At 36.7% G+C, this 17,281-nt stretch overlaps 1 protein-coding gene across 2 annotated transcripts; it reads right to left on the bottom strand.

Annotated features, from left to right (window-relative positions):
* Positions 1–1,001: 1,001 nt before the first annotated feature.
* Positions 1,002–16,959, bottom strand: lasp1 (LIM and SH3 protein 1). Of its 2 annotated transcripts, none has more exons than XM_047800776.1 (7): positions 16,684–16,959; positions 8,949–9,043; positions 7,292–7,376; positions 4,808–4,945; positions 3,577–3,658; positions 3,379–3,467; positions 1,002–2,486 (listed from the first exon to the last, which is right to left on the bottom strand). In XM_047800776.1, exons 1-7 carry the CDS (start codon positions 16,750–16,752, stop codon positions 2,313–2,315), a joined length of 732 nt encoding a protein of 243 aa, XP_047656732.1. In that variant the 5' UTR covers positions 16,753–16,959; the 3' UTR covers positions 1,002–2,312. The 2 variants fall into 2 exon arrangements, with proteins under 2 accessions (XP_047656732.1, XP_026994892.1); XM_027139091.2 differs by having other exon boundaries at positions 4,838–4,945; positions 16,684–16,958.
* Between the last annotated feature and the right edge of the window lie 322 nt (positions 16,960–17,281).

The following is a 17,281-nucleotide window of genomic DNA, read 5'->3' on the forward strand; positions in this document are numbered from 1 at the left end:
AGGCCTGGGGTTGCGCTCTACATTCCATTTGATCCTAGAGGTGTTCAGTTGGATTGAGATCAGGGCTTTGAGCTGGAAACTCGAAGATTCCAAATTATGCATTCATGATGCGCATATGGGTATGTTCGAACATGTTTGGTTTGCTAACGTGAAAACAAAGATATTCAAGACAATTGTGTTTCCTACTCTCCTTCCTAGAGGTCAGGGGAAGAAATACAAATGGATGTGATGGCCAAGTCTCCACAAAATTTTGGCCTTTTAGGTGTTTGTCAATTTGAGATGTCGCATAGTTGTACTTGTCTCCACTTAAGTTGTTTTATAGCAAGCTCAAACTTAAAAATTATATATGTATGAATAATAAGCTATGCAAAGCAGATCTGTTTTAAAGAGATTACCTGTAGATATAGAACACACACATGAATGACTTACGATTACTGAATAACTAACTAATTGCACTGTGGTAAACAGCATTTTGTATTAACCTGACTGGGATTTATTCTAATCATTTAATTGGACCAATCTGTGCATCCGAAAGTGGTAAAAAGGCATGCAAAACTACACGGTGTAAACCAGCTCAAAATGAACATGAACGAGACTGAAACAAGTGAAAAGCATGCAGCATTGATGATTTTCATTTATGAAAGGCTGGCTGTTCTAGGGAAGACTAGATTCGAGAAGCAACAGAACACATACAGAAGAGTTAACACGGAATTGTTCTTATTTGAGGTAATGAGACAACCTGCTTTATCGTTACAAGCAACGATCGCATTCAACATCTGACCATGGGAAATAAAAAAAAAAAGCACTTACTTAAGGGAAGAAAAGTTCATGTTATACCTTTTGTTTTCAACATATATGTTATATCTCTTAAGTGACATTTTGTGTAGTTTGCCCTCTATAAGTAGCAAAATAAGGACTGTTATTATTTCTAAATAGGATGCAGTATGATATGTTAGGTTCAAAAGCTCAGAATATTGTCTCTAGTGACAAACTGGCCTGTCTTGATATACAAATAAATCTGTTTTATTCCACTGATATTGATTAACTGACATTACAAATCTGGCTCATACAATAAGAACAAGGTAATGAGAATAAGCAAAGGATGAGAGGGAAAAAAACAATAACTTCATAAAGAATAGTGCAGAGATACATGCTGAGATACATCATCATACAATGCACACGGAATGTTTCTGAACAAAACTAAAAGAGTTAAAACATACAGGAATAGTTCTTAGGCACAGATTTAGCTTAGTCTACAACTCTAAAGCATTTTTCACAAGGAGGTTAACAGTGATATTTAGTCCAGGACTAGGCTTAATCGGTGTCAAGACAAAAACACACTAAAATGGTCCACAGAATTGTGCTTCCTCTTTCCCTTTCACTGCTTATCCAGTTCTGCTCTCAGGTAAGTGGTGAGTGCTATGGGTCTACTTTTTTCTTTAATGAAGAGCAGAGAATACCACTTTAACTTTCGCAGTAAGTGTGCAACAAAAAAAGAGACTAGAACATGTATGTTTTATATGAAAGCACAGAGATGAAGTGTTACATATGAAGACGATGAAACACTGCCTTGCGAGCAGTGTCAGTCACACTACACCCATACACAAACCGATGCCACGGTAAGAGGATCTTTTTATATACATGTATTCCAGTTTCACTACAATACCCATGAGGTCTGATGGATACGATTTAAGACTCAAGTTGAACAAATGGAATGATCAGAAGTCTCATGTTCAAGCATCATTACTACTGCACAACCATTGAGATGCCACATGGTCTAGAATGATAGGTACAACTAGCGACAGGCTGCAAAAAAAAGGTCAGAAAGGAAAACAGGTTCTCATTGTCATGGCAAATGCGGAATGATTGACATGGCTAGGGCTGTCTGTTCACGAAGTGCTATAAAGCAGCCTTGAAAAAAATTTCAGAGGTCTGTTTGGCTGTATGTGTATCATTAAACTGTTAAGTGCCACTTGTGACAGCACCTCTCCAAGACTGAAAAACAAGACAAGGTAGACGGTCAAACAGCAAGATCTAAGAGGGAGCAGAGAGAAACAGTGCAGGTAGAGCAAGACATGATTATACACAATGTGTATGTATGTCTACACTATATAATTGTGTGAGTGCATTTTTGTATGCATGTGTTTTGCATGAGTTATCGGCATAGGCGCAGTAATAAGAAAGCACAAAGAAAGAAAAAGAAAATAGCTCTTAAAATATGGAATGGCACTGGGCCTCCTGTTATCCATTTCTCTCCATCTCTCTCATTCCCTCTTTCTCCATCTCCCTCCATCACTTTCTTGTTTACTTTCTCATATGGCCTCCACATAGTTAGCAGGCAGCATGCCCTGCTGACCAGTACGCTCTACTCTTCCATACATCCATCCTTCATCAATTGGCTGAACATCTACTATCACATCCCCATCGAGAAACGACACTTCATCCTCGTCAGCTGCAGTGTAGTCATACACTGCCCGGTAACGTTTCTGAAAACAGCAAAAGACAGACATGTCAGGCATAACAGTAAGAAAAGCAGAGATACAGAGATAATCCAATAGTGATACATCTTTTGGGGTCTTCTGTGGGAATCAAAATTTCTACTGATTACTGGCAAATACCCTCAATGTACACTCACCAACCACTTTATTAGGAACACCTGTACACCTGCCCTTTCTTGTAGCAGCATAATGTATAGTCATGCAGATATTGGTCAAGAGCTTCATGTAATATTTCAAATTTCAAACATCAGAATAAACAAAAACATGTTCTCAGTGACTTTATGCGTGGCATGAATATGAGGGCAAAACATAGTGGTTTGAGAATTTCAGAATATCTGTACATAAAATCCTCTGATTTTATATAGAATGGGATGGGAAAAAACATCCAGCGAGTGGCAGTTTTGAGGGGGGAAATGCTTTGCTTGATGCGAGAGGTCAGAGAACTGTCAGACAGGAAGTTAAATAACCACCATTTACAACTGAATTGTAACCACCATTTACAACTGGTGACCGAGTTGAACTACATCAGGTTTCCCTCTCGAAAGTCAAAAACAGGAATCTGAGGCTACAGTACAGGCTTATTGAAATAGTCACCATGGGTCTAAAGAGTTGGTAACCGATTCACTACAGACTACCCGTTACCTGCAACCACTCTAGCGATCTAGATCTTCTTCTCTTGCCAGAGAATTCTGTTCACGGGATGTTTTGTTTTACCACAAAGATCTGCAAAGACTCTTAAGAATTTTAGATGTGAAAAGCCTAGAAGATTATTAGTTTCTGAAACATTCAAGGCAGCCTGATCAGTAGACATTTTGAGAGACTTCCAAAGACATTTTTTGAGAGGGCCAAACAGTGTTTGTGTACATGTGTAGAACTTTACCCCAGAACTAGGCGGAGGAGCTGCGGCAGCTTGGCGCACAGGTTCTGGCTCATAATGGTAGTTCTGTGATGCAGTTGGGGGTTGATATACTGTAGAAAAAAGCAAAGACTGTTTATAGTTTCTTAGCAATGAGCTAAAAACTCAAGCATTCTAATTAGTAGTAGTATCGATGTTTGAGCTGAAAGAGAATATACATACCTGGAGTTGTGCTTTGTTGCGGTGGTGGATGGTGAACTTCTCCTCCCATTTTACTCTTCTCAAAATCCTCATGATATTTAATCTACAGTACACATACAAATAAACAGCACATGAATAATTGATGTACACTGTCTACCTGTAGTGTATACCAAGACAAAGACCTTTACATTTCACGATCATGCTGGAGGCCAAGCTCTATATTTAAGTCTATTTATGGCATATAGTTAACAATTTATTAACCACCAGATAACATAAGAACAGAGAGATGAATGGAAGCTTTAATATTCACCATATTTAATTATCAGTTCACAGCAGGACACTTTGATTAGCCGTCAGTACTATTTAAGGCTTTTCATGTACTTATTTGCATGTACAACTGGAACTGCTGATAACAAGGTTAATATACTGAACAAATGTTAAAGCTCTATTACAGGCATATTCTGCAACAGATCTTCATACTCAGCAGTTTGTGCACTACTGATGGAAGAAGGATCTGTTCTAGAGAACATTTTTGATGCTTCTACATTGTTCGATAGGCGTCTCATATTCCTGTATCAGCTGACCTTTTTTTGCTTACTCAAATGGCAGAGAAAAGTAGTGAAGGTCCAAGATGTTGACCTGGGAGAGTTCACATGCAGTGTGGTCAGGATTATGGCTTTAAGACAATGAAGACGCCACAAGCTTTTGTATTTAGGACAAATCTTTTTTTTTTTTTCCTCTATAGCTCAATTTAGACAGGACTACAGCCATATCAATATTTCTCTCCCTCTTCTGTACATAATTTTCTGATCAAGAAATAGAATAATATGATAACTCAGACTGATTAAATTAGCTATAATGATAGTATTATATTCAAACATGCCAACATCACATAAGTTTTCTAGGTATCTAATTGAGACAGGTTCCCTCATATTATTATGTTATATTGATAGGTTCCACCTATCTTTATATCTCTATATTGACTATTCATCTTATGACCATCTTATGCTGCCATGACTCCACTTATCCCCTGAGTATCAAGTGAATTGTAAAATCCTTTTTTTTTTTTTTTTTTAAACTAAGACTCTAATCATTTAAAATGATTTTGTACACTAGTTCCTTTAGATCACGAAAGTAAGAGGTATAAAAAAATTAATAAAAAATTTCGGACTTTATGCTATACACAATTTTAACCAAATATCTGACAAAGCTTCTGGTAAATTCAGGGAGTTTAGTAAATCTTAAACCTCACATTAGGGGAGATGTGTTGCCTGGGACCTACGTTGCTGATCTGATCTTGTGTTTTCTTAATTCTCTGCAATTCTGGTGTGTCGGCTACAACACTGAAGCCCTTTCCCTTGTTTTTCTCAAACTCCTCCTTGTAGAGCACCTGCAATATGCACAAATAAGAAGCATTAGAACAAAACACAACTATTAATGATGTGTTATACTGACAAAGATTGTGCACAAAGCATAAATACCCAGTAAAGCAGAGGTGTCATACTCAGAGGTGTAATTATATCTTGCCCGCGAGATCATATCAGATGTGCATTACAGCTGGCTAGCCGCATGCTCCGCTAATACTACAAATCCCAGAATGCCTTGCCACTGTATTGACGCGTAGTCACGAACAGCAAGCGCCCCTCATTCTCTGTTGACAGTCGTTAACAACCATGCTACAGTCACATCGGGCAAGTTAATTCCACCATCCACAAAAATGGCCAAAAGAAAGATGGACAATAGGAGCTTTCAAGACAGGTGGGGGGCAGATTATCTGTTCACGAATATAAAGGACAGACCTGTTTGTCTTGTGTGCTAACGGAGCTAACGTGTCTGTAACGAAAGAATATGACATAAGAAGTCACCATGAAACGAAACATTATGAGAAGTATAAGGACCTAGACGTAAAGCAGAAGCTCCAGAACTCGGAGGAGATGAAAAAAAAAAGAAGTCTGGTTTCCCGGCAGACTATGTTCATGAAAGCAAAATCCAAAAGTGAAGCTGCTGTAAAGGCTGTAAAGCTTTATTGTGGCAGCAGAGAAGGCAAAATCTGCCTGGCCCTTTAATGAGGGAGAGTTTGTCAAAAAGTGTATGGTCAAAGTTTGCGACATGAACACCACTGATGTGTCTTTTATTTCAAATTTAATTTCTTATGTGTTTGTAATAACAAGCTCTGGTTGTTCCAAATCCTGTGTTTAAGCAAAACTAAAGTTTGTTTCCATATGAAAAAGGTTGAACATTACATATCAGTTGCAGTTAATTTTTCAATAAATATTCAGTTTGGCCTGTGACTTTCTCAGTTTTATATTTTGGCCCACTGTGAATTTGAGTTTGACACCCCTGCAGTAAAGTAATGTTAGGTTAAAAAAATATTTGAAAATACAATAAAATGAGCTGCTTACTAATTTAACAGAGATATCTTTTATAGAGGAGAGATGATCAGACATATGTCCACGAAATGTTTTGATTCAAAAGAAAAGGTTTTGATTAAAAAGAAAGTACAGACAGGTAACAAATCGATGAAAAAAAAAGGGATTTGTAAGGTGCTAGGACACAACTTCATTGTCCTAAATAAAGAGGAAATAATGCTACAATATTTAAGAGGTTTTGTTACATTATTCCTATGTTATACCTATGGTGACAGCCATTTGTCAAAAAGATAACACTCATAATATGTTTAGGAGACACTAGTAGATGACAACATTCCCATTCCCTCTTAGGTCCCCATCCAAGTAATTGTCAGACCAGTAAGAAACAGTGCAAATACTATAGTAACACGCACTGACTAAAAAAAATTATATGCTTTAAATTTCCGCTAGCGGTCACACGTTTTCAGCGGTGACCGTTCTGACCGATGTTCCTTCTCATTTTATGTCTGCCTAATTAAAGGGTTTGAAATCAAAAATAGACCCTGGCGTTTATGACACAGTCTAGACTAAACAAAGGAGGAGAAATGAATCACTACTCTACCTTTACTCAAACTAATTTTGGTGGTGGAAGGACACTGGTTAAATTTACTAAGGCTAATGGGACTAATAGCATACAAAGAATAAAAGACACACAAATTCCTAATGGAAAGAAAGGAATGTTCAACAGAAAAATATCTATGTGCACGACTGCAACGAGTAACGTAGGCAGACCCCAAGGAGAGAATAAGAATACGAAACTTGACAACAAATCATTGAAATATGAGGATTCGTGGTATTATGTGGAACTTTCCCCTATTTAGACCGACCTCAGCTAGCCAAAATATGGATTAATTGGTTTATATTTCCCCCCCCCGAGTGTGTGTGTGGAAGTGTGAGCCTGCCAAACCCCATAAAGATAAGAAAACCTGAAAAACTTGATTGTGTGCTTTGTTTAAACAGGCACCTTATTTGTGGAACAAAATAAAACAATGTCCTTCTAGATAATAAGGTTAATGCATCACTTCAGTTTTTTCAATACACAAACACTCTAAATATAGCACACTGACTTAATACGGTTAAATTACAGTTTGTGCATCTTTGGGTGTCTGGGTCAGAGAGAAGCAAGCCAGAGTAAAACCCTGACAATGCTGAGCATAGACAGCAAAAAGAAATAACAGGTAAAAGGAATGATTGGGTTTGAATCTTCTTTTCTTAGAACGGTCTGATTTTGGCCGTCCAAACGTATGTGAGAAAATCTGTATACAACACTGAAATATCTGATAGAAAGAAAGAGAGAAAAAGAAAATGTGTGTGTGTGTGTCAGTCACCTGGCTTTGCATCTTGCTCTGCTGTTTCAGACGTAGGTTCTCTGGAGTGTCAGCAACACTCGTGAATGACGTTTTTGGGTAGTGTCTGTAACACACACCTCAGAATTAGCCATTACAGAAAACCTGTAATCACACTTCCAAGCCCTTTACAAACATTTTAGGGAACAACTTAAATTAGCTTTTATATATTTAAAGCATCGATATTTCTAATAAAAGCATTAACGGAAAACAAACAGCCTAAAATAGGATTGTTAAAAAGAATTGTGTCAGTAAGACAAAGAAAACACAAACATGTACAAGAGCAAGTGTAAACTGAATGAAAAGAGATAAACTGACTGTAAATACCCATCTGGCAAAGCCATAGGACTGTCAGAAGGAAGCATCTAATGCATCTGCATGGTTGACAAAATTATACCCTTATGGCAAAATAACAAAATTTGTGCTTCTTAAAACGGCACAGCCCTGGTGACGTATAAAGACAGAGTTGCATTCTCTATTATTCTGCAGTAGCAAGACTTTTCAACACTGAACAGCCCAACGTGATCAAAGTGAAACGTGCCGGTCACTTGCTTAAAAAGCAAACTTGAACAAATTTCACCCTCACCTACAGGTAGACACTATTTGGACAAACACAAGACTAGTACAATATGCATCAACAAAATAGTTAAGGTTGATTTATAATTGGTTTTAACTAAATAAACAGATATCCTGCAATCATCTGCCATGTCACTTGTGCATGTTCTCTGAAATGAACATGTGACGTTTGTGTGTTTTATCAGCCAACGAAAAAAAAGTGGGAAAAGTATGTGTGTCTTCAACCAACCACACAAAGTAAGTGTGTCACAATTTATCCTTACCTTTTAAGATCTATTTATATCCTCATAGTTTTCGAATGATAAAAGCCTCTTTAAACCTAAAGGTCGCCATTTTCACAGATAGCATTAGACTTCAAAGGGAGTTCAACATGCATGAAATTGATAAAACGTTGTATGCCGCTTTTAACCTTACAGATTTACGTAAGACAATCAAACAAACATGTGAACCAAGGTTTGAAATTCATTCATTTATTCATTTTCTACCATAATCCGAACTACCTCAGGTCACGGGGAGCCTGTGCCTATCTCAGGCGTCATCGGGCATCAAGGCAGGATACACCCTGGACGGAGTACCAACCCATCACAGGGCACACACACACTCTCATTCACTCACACTATCACACACTACGGCAATTTTCCAGAGATGCCAATCAGCCTACCATGCATGTCTTTGGACCGGGGGAGGAAACCGGAGTACCCAGAGGAAACCCCCGAGGCACGGGGAGAACATGCAAACTCCACACACACAAGGCGGAGGTTTGAAATTAAAACAAAACAAAAAAATTATTTTATTTGTATTTTACTTCTAAATACACTTTTGTACTGGTGTCCTTTTCACTAAGGGACAGGTGCAAAAAAACATGTATGTAAATTAAAAGGATATGAGAACAAAGTTAAAAACTTTTTGTTCCCTTTCTCAAGTCTACAGCTCTATGCATATGTCTGATTTGCCTGTCAGATAAAATGAGTGTGTTTGCATGCGATTTTTAAATATTTCCACATTGACATTATGCTCAGTCACTGTTTCACACAAACACTGAAGAAAATCTGTAGATACTTACGCATTGCAGTATGGTTTCTTATCAAAACCTTTGTAGTTCTTCATGTTTAGAGTCATCTTGCATACCTCACAGCTGAAACATCCTTTATGCCAGAACTAAGAGAGAAAAAAAAGTGCAATGCTAAACCCAATAGCTGAATACTACAAAAATAATTTTTTTTTTTGATTTTGACAAACTGAAGATGATGATTCAATGAAGAAAAAACAACAAAACCTGCAACCAGACGTGTCTTTAAATACTTGCATGAGATGCGGCACAATCAGCCTTCTAGTATTAACCTAATGTAATCTCTGAATATATTCCTGTTAAAAACCGAAAATACTCACTGCCTGGTTAAGAACATGTAAATTAATTATTAAGAGAAAGAAGCGAGGAGAAACCGTGCGCCAATCATTTCTTTCTTTCTTTTTTGATGCCTGAGAAAAAAAGCTGAAATTTTTCTCAACTTCAGAATGACCATAAAAATCATGAGGTTTAAATGAAAAAATTATGAAAAAACCTCCCAGAAACATATCGGGTGTTAAGCGCATATGCTGTAAATTATGCACGTTTTGGGTGAGAATTACTGAACAGAATAATACTGCAATACATGTCTGACTTATTGGCCCGCAAAACCTATAATAAGAAAGAAAGGATCTGGAGAGTGTGCGGGTTTAAAGTTTGTTGGACTTCGAGTCACCTTGGGAGGGTTTAGCGATAACAGCGGACAACGGAGTACATTCCACTTCGCTGCCAATTTATACACGGTTAGCTTTCAGTGACATGTGACTTTCTTTTTGGTTTTGATTTTGTGCTATGTGCAGGTGTGTAATTTCAAATATTGAAAAAACATCACAATGTTATGCTTGCTTTTACGTCACGTCAACGTTATGTTTGCAAAAAAGTTAACAATTTGCCTGTAGACCACCAAATGAAATAATCCTGTGACAGAAAAAAAACAAACAAAACAAAATGCAAGAGGGAGAACATAAGAGCAAAAAACAGCATACTCTCTAATTGGCATATAAATGTATTTTATTAACCAATCATAGCATGTAAAACTAGTTCAGTGTTACTGTTTTCTAAATAAGCTGCATTTTATAAAGCAGTCAAAATGGTGGTCAAAACAAGTGGTATCAAGTACTACTTCTAATGTGCCCAGAGTTTAAATCAGGTGCCAAATACAAACAACAAACAAATAATGATAGATAGAAAATAATTGCTATGGTGAGATTTATATCGACCCTTTTTTTTAAAAAAAAAAATACAATGTTTGTATAGGTTTCTTCTGTTTAATTTTACTGGAGTTTCAACACCTGATCTCACTAATGCTATAGTGAAGGTTATTATAACAGCAAGGATGGTGGTGAGGGGATTACAACTAGAATGGGATGTTCAACAAACAAATGTAAGGCTGATGGTCAAGTGTCCACAAATAATTACAATTAACTGCAATTTTATAGACACATTAACATGCCGTCTATATTTTAAGTTTACGGTCAAGTTTTGGAAAATCTTGCTGGTCCGTGTTAATCAATTTAATCACAATTTTTATATTATGACTATCGGTAGGTGTTCCTTTGCAAATAGGTTTAGTTAAGGATGCAGGAAAACACCTTCTGAAGCTTTTATCACCTACTGAGGAGATGACGAAATTTTTATATGCCTGATCTATACACTTACGTATGTTCATCCTTTTGTAACATAAAAAAAATGCTCTATAGTTTATACCTCACTAAAAGAGCTACTACTCCTCTGAGCATGGGCTTGCTGAAGTGATAACTCACTGCTGCTGCTTGCTGAGATGTGCTCCCTCTGCGGTGGAAGAAAAAACTTGTCTCAATTTGATCTAGAAGAGTGTCTGCTGGTTTTATTGGCAGAATACTGAAAATCCACCAACATGAGTAAAGGCTCAAATCTAATTAGGTATTTAGCTTAGTAGCTATTTTTTAGTTATTAAACTCAGTAGCTGTTAGCTATATAGAATCTGGATCGCTATCTATGTCCATTATAAAATTATTTAAATGCAATTATGTTAACCGCTGGTAAATTATGGGTCAATGACTCCCATGGATTGAGCTTGTTACTGAAAGACCTTTTGCTTAAATCACAGCTAAAGGTCATTTGCAAAAGGTCACTAACTATGTAGTTTCTTTCTTTTGGTAAAGTTATTAACATCAAATTATCAGTTTGGTGTTCAAGGCAGCTAAGCAGCCTCTAGAGTTCTTTATAATGATTTAATCAGTAAACTAACACAAGATTTATCATCTAACAATCTAGGTTGAGCAAAGTTTTCAGCAGCAGCTCCAAATGCACCAAAGCATCACACCCATCGCTTTATTTTGTCTTTTCATTTAATTTTATACCTCCTCTGATATTTACAATTGACTTTAGCCGCACACCCTGAAAATAGTGATTAAGAAAAAAAAATGACAGACACAAAATAACCAATATGCAAAAGGCGTTAGAAATGCATCCACTGCGAAACAGCAAACATGAGAATTCTGCCTGGCAAAACATTGTGGCCTCAACTCACATAAAGCAGATTAGAGGACTACACTAAAAAAAGAACTTTTTACAAAAAACAAAAACTAATTTTACAGAAAATATTACTATTTTCTTACAGTACATCTCCTTTGTTTTTTAATTGTGCACAAAACACTGTAAAATGATGGACATTTTCTGTAAATTAACAGCCCAACTGTTATTTTATGTATTTTGACAAATAATGGCAAAATAGACAGAATGAAAATGTCCTATTTTTTTTTTACTGTATTTTATAGTTTTTTTAATGACATACAAACGTATGTGGAATAAAAATAATTATCTGCATTTATACATGTTGATCATTCTATAAAGGTTTTTGACCATAGTAACAATTTAGCATTTTTCCTTGCAATTTTAAAGTAAATCTTATTAGTTTCATATTTATGTATACTTTTACATTAAAAATTCAGCTAATTATTTTGCAAGTGCGTGAGAGAAAAATACCATGAGGCTTCTTACAGTGAAGCATTTAAAACAAGAAAAAGTGCTACATGGAGATAAAAAGCACTTGAATGTATCCTAGCATGTACTGTGTAAATAGTAGTCCAGCTAAATAGTAAATAGTAGTTAGTAATAGCTGAACTAACACACACACACACACAATTTAGATTCCTCAATTGATAGAAAATGCATGTCTTGAAAATCAGAATCTGTAAAAAAACACAGAAAATACCATGGGTGAAGCTTAATCCATGTATTTCTTGGTGTGAGGTGACAATAACCACTGAGCCAACATGCCACTGCAAGCACTAATACAAGTACCAGTTAAAGGTGGGGTGTACGATGTTTGAGAAATGCTTCAGCAAATTGAGTCGAGCCGACCAAAACAAACGTGTAGCTAATGAGCATAAAAGGGTGTGTCTTGTCAATATGCGACGGAGAGTGTTCAGTCGCATGTGTGACATCAGCCGAAAGTGACTGAAACACTGACATGGTGAATAAAAATGAAAAAAGGCTTACGGTAAGGCAAGAAGCAGGACCCATGTTAATATAGGATCAGCTTTCCAGCACTGGAGAGAACTGAATGTCTTTCGCATGAAACGGAGCAAAACCTTTCACGGTACAACACAAGGTACTACAAAAACACATTTGTATTACCGTAGTATTACTCATTGAGTTCAGTTATTAATAAAAATATCCCCTCGGCCAGCTGCCCCAGGAGGTTCCGCCATAATAGTTGCCTGGGTTACGTATGCATGTGTGGGGCGGAGCTAAAACAGGGGTGACACCCATATGGGTTAGGGGCGTGTTTGTTTTGGTGATTTCAAATGTCAACATTGGCTTTCAGAGATCGTGCACCCCACCTTTAAGTAGCACATTACAGTCTTGAAATGCATACATACTGCACAATAACGCTTATATACTGCACAGTCGCTGTTAAATTCACCTTGCTGGTCAGACAGCAAGGCCAACTAAAGTTCATGGTGGAACACAGCTTTGTCCCAGTCTGTAAATTCATTAAAGACTGACACTGTCTAAAGTAAGAGGTTTAACAATTTCAATCTACACTGTTCCATATTGGCTAATAACGCAACCACTACAGTCAAGACCATGGACGTGGCTGACCTATATGCAGAAAAAGAAATACAAGAAATGGCTGTGCAATAGATTGGCTCACTCCATTCAGTTAAATAAAAGCCTAAGGACAGATACTGTAGCTCGTATGGAATTAAGGCAATGTTGGCAAATGAGTGACACGGTCACAAAATGATGGTCATGTGTGCACACTTACCATCCTAACTGTTCTCACCGTGATGTCAATCATTAGCTTTTCATTAGCTTACATAGCTGTTTTGTAGCAGTGTCTGTAGGAGGTATTGTTTATTGTTCCATCTCCATTACTGTCACCACTCATTTTGGTTCTTGTGCAGGTAACGGCACTGAAACATTTTTATATTCGGGTGCTTAATAATGTTTAAAGAACTACCACTAAACACTGGGACTACACTGCAAATGGGGTGTGTGATGGAGTTGTGAACAGACAGAGAGAAAGATAGACTGATTGTTAGACTTATATAGCAAGGGAATAAACAAGTGTTGTCTCTCTCAGTAGTCCTTAAAAACTCTAGTGTGGAAATAAATGTGTTTAGTATTATTTACTATACATTATTAATATTTTATGCAAACAATGCATACAAACACCATTTGAACAATTAATTAAACATAACAGCCTGCAAATAAAACATTTTTAAAACTGATAGATTTTCTGTAATTGTTGCTGTTACCACGATGAAACAATTCCTATTGGCGTTCATCCAGGAAACTAACCAATGACAACCGTTCCCCAGTCAATTTCGACATGCGTCCGTTTGAGTAGTGTGTATCAACACTACTGCTTAGTTTCAGTTGAGGATATTTTTTACATAAATGTTTTTAACATCGACTTGCATCCTTTAGATTTAATGTTTAAGTGTTTTATTTAAAGTTTGATGGACACTGTTTAAATGTTTTATGTAAACGTTTTCATTTTTTATAGTTTTTTTATTTTATTTTGTCTTCTAAAATAAAATACATTTCACAAGCATGTGTCATCAATTTATTGAAGGTATTGATAAAAAAGTGTTTCTTTGCACATCCTTTAATGAAAAGTTTTGCATTTTATATGAATGATATTTCACTTTTATTTTACATTTTTGTTTGGCAGCTGCTGCTGTTTCTTTATTATTTTTTACTGTAGCACTTCCGTAACTGTGAATAAGTTTCATCAAGATTTAAATTATGATACACTTATTTTTCTGTGCACTTCCTTTGCAGACGCATTTGACACTGTAATTGTTGTATCCCAATTGCTGTCAAAATCTGAATAGTCTAATTTTTATGTGGGCTGCTTTTGAAGGAACATGAGGAATTGTTAGTGTTTAGAACATAGACAGATGTTAAACACACAAAATGGCATTACTTTATGAACTGATACTGTTATGCTGATGTGCAAGTTAAATAAACTTTTCTTTCTCCTCTCTGCCCTTTTACTTGCAGCATTTGGGACACTATTTTTAGCCTCATAATAGTACAGCTTGCGATTGTACAGTATGGGGCTATAATTACAACTGCTGTAGCTAACATTTTTCTGCATGTTTTTAGTTAGAACTTATATCACTTACGTTTAGACACTAGTAACTTTTCTTCTGAACCTCAACTGGTCAGCACTACATGCATTTTGGTTGTTCAACGACTGGTTCCCCTGAACGCAATTTTAATTTTTGCCAAGCTGTGATTTTGGTATCAAAAATCATTATACTACACCGGGTCAAATGCAAAACCCATATTGAGGATATTGTGACAACCTTACAACAAAACCTGCCTTATTATGGTGCCTTACCATTGCTTCCAACAAACAAATGTTTCAGTAACACTTTACCAAAAACATACTCACAATGTATATTGCAGAGTTATAAATAAGTAAATAATAGGTCTTTTGAGATGGTTAAATTGGTCTTGCCTAACAGACTTGCATGCAAAGCAGTGCACCATGACACAGTGGCCTCATCCACACAAACACCGGTCTTTCCAGAACTGTTTTAATGTTTTGGACACACTATGACAGAAAATAGCATGCTGGGTATGAACACTGAGTCATTCCCAACATTTTAATTTCTTTAGACAAAGCGAACATAACACATGATTCCTTAACTTGGCATGTAAACTGTACATAGTAAAAAACTAACACAGGAAAATAAGTTCCACAATTTTAGATTTGATGACATCACATGACAATTATTAGCCAGTGTTTAAGCTTTCCCTAAAACACATTTTCAGAGATTTGCATTAGCGTGGATGGAAAGCTAAAAGAAACAAGAAAAAGGCATGTTTACAGCTGTACTTGTGTTAATCTGAACTAGAATCTCTATTTTTTTTTTTTTTTTTAAAAATTGTAACGTTCCTTAACCAGTGTAATACCTGTTTGTGCTTAAATAATCTCATACTTGTTCTAGATTACCAATGAGAAATCATATGTAGGAGGCTTTCTGCCTCCTTTAACTGCACTTTTTCCCAAGTAGTCATGACTCAAGCTTACTCTGATTCATGATTAGATATTCTGTAAGAAATCGATCGATTTTTAAAGTACATTACACAAATCACCTGAGGCCTTAAGTGCACTATATATATATATATATATATATATATATATATATATATATATATATATATATATATATATATACACACACACACACACACACACAAAATAACAAAACACTGCAGCTTGAAAAGGTTTCTAACTAGAGTCTAACTACAATGACTACAAAAATATCTACTGTATTTCCCCTGTTTAGGAAATGATCATCTTAAAAAAAATGCTAAAACACACCAAAAAAATATTGGTATAGTTTTATGTCAAACAGCCTTCATTTGTTGATAAAATATAAATAAATGGACATAGTTTTTCATTAACAGATCAAAACTGATTTTGTTCATACCTTGTCTACCTTACTGAAGGAAACACATCTACTTCCAATCAAACCATTTGTCTTTTGTCTTTTACTCCTTCACACGGTCAAATTAACAGAGCTGGCTTTTCCTAATGTCTCTGAAAACATCCTAATAACTTCAATTTACTAGAAAAGAAAAAAAAGCAAGAATATGATTTTCAGGGTAAGTATTTATTTAGTGTATTGTCACTACTAAGTGCATATACCAAAGCAGAAGAGAAACAGGCCAGGTATTTTGTACTGTCTTTAAATGAACACTGTCGTACGAAACTTGACAACAGAAGCGTGCTGATGCGTTAGTCTTAGAAGACTTCCGTTTTGCATTGAAGTGAACTGCAGAGACTGTGAGACACGTCAGATTCCTCATGTGCTCTTCAGCACAACGGAGGAGGCCGTGCACGCGCGCACACACACGCGCGCACACACAAATATCCTCCGTTTAGCAAACGTTTCTATCTCACACAAAACGACCAGCGTTTAAAAACTTTTCAAATATTAGTATGATGTCAGATGAGCTAGTGCAGCGACGAATGTCAACGTGCCACCAACACAGCTACCTAGTAATCCTCGTTCACAACAAGCGCGACCACAACAAGCTACTTAGCGTTAGCTAGCAAAGCTAACTTAACTGGTTCCGCTTCCGTTTCAACCAAAAATAGAACAAAAACACAAAAAGTACGAAAGCTCACGAGCATCCGAAGCCCTGCGGAGACGTGTTGTATCCGTTGCTAGCTTGGTGTTAGCAGGTTACTTAGCTAAATACGTTTGGGTTAGCTTACCTTGTCAAGACAATTCACTTTTTCCGTTGGATACACGACTCGGTTACATCTACTACACAGCGGATTCATTTTTAAACAATCCTAGAGCGACAGATGAGATGAAAAAGGATTAGAAAAGAGTCCCGAGGTTAATGCTTCGTGATTGTATGTGAGCAAAATATCCAGTGCAGGCGGCGGCTTGAGATGTTTTGCACCGCTGTCTGTCACCGAACGAGAAGACTCGCGCGGAAGCGCGGGCACGACACTGCTCTATCCTGCGCTCCGCGTTCCCGCGCATGGCATACAGGACGCGGGAGCGCGCTGTGATTTTTATGCGTTGCCTTTTATATGTTCCTGAAACCTTCTTGACCCTAATCAAAGGCAAGGTGGAGGAGCTCCAGTTTGTCGTAGGAATACATAGATTTTTTTTTTTTTTTACAGTGAAAACAGTCTGGTTTAAGAGTTTACAGTGAAAGGTGGTTCTGGAGGATTATAAGTGTTGTGAATAAAGCAGTCATTAAATGTATAGACAAGATCCTTAATCTTATACACTGTGAAAATATTCCTCCCACCACTGGAGCTCCTCCACCAGTTGGCACTGTTTCATTGCCACTGATTA

Source organism: Tachysurus fulvidraco, chromosome 15 (assembly GCF_022655615.1).
Source record: "Tachysurus fulvidraco isolate hzauxx_2018 chromosome 15, HZAU_PFXX_2.0, whole genome shotgun sequence".
NCBI lineage: Eukaryota > Metazoa > Chordata > Actinopteri > Siluriformes > Bagridae > Tachysurus > Tachysurus fulvidraco.

Bases quoted from the DNA above. Each gene is read 5' to 3' on its own strand.
- lasp1 (XM_047800776.1), bottom strand. From the start codon at position 16,752: ATGAATCCGCTGTGTAGTAGATGTAACCGAGTCGTGTATCCAACGGAA. The intron at 4,946-7,291 runs GTGACTGACACA...TGCATATTGCAG, and splicing joins AGAGCAAGATGCAAAGCCAG to GTGCTCTACAAGGAGGAGTT. The intron at 3,468-3,576 runs GTATGTATATTC...TTTTTTCTACAG, and splicing joins GCAACAAAGCACAACTCCAG to TATATCAACCCCCAACTGCA.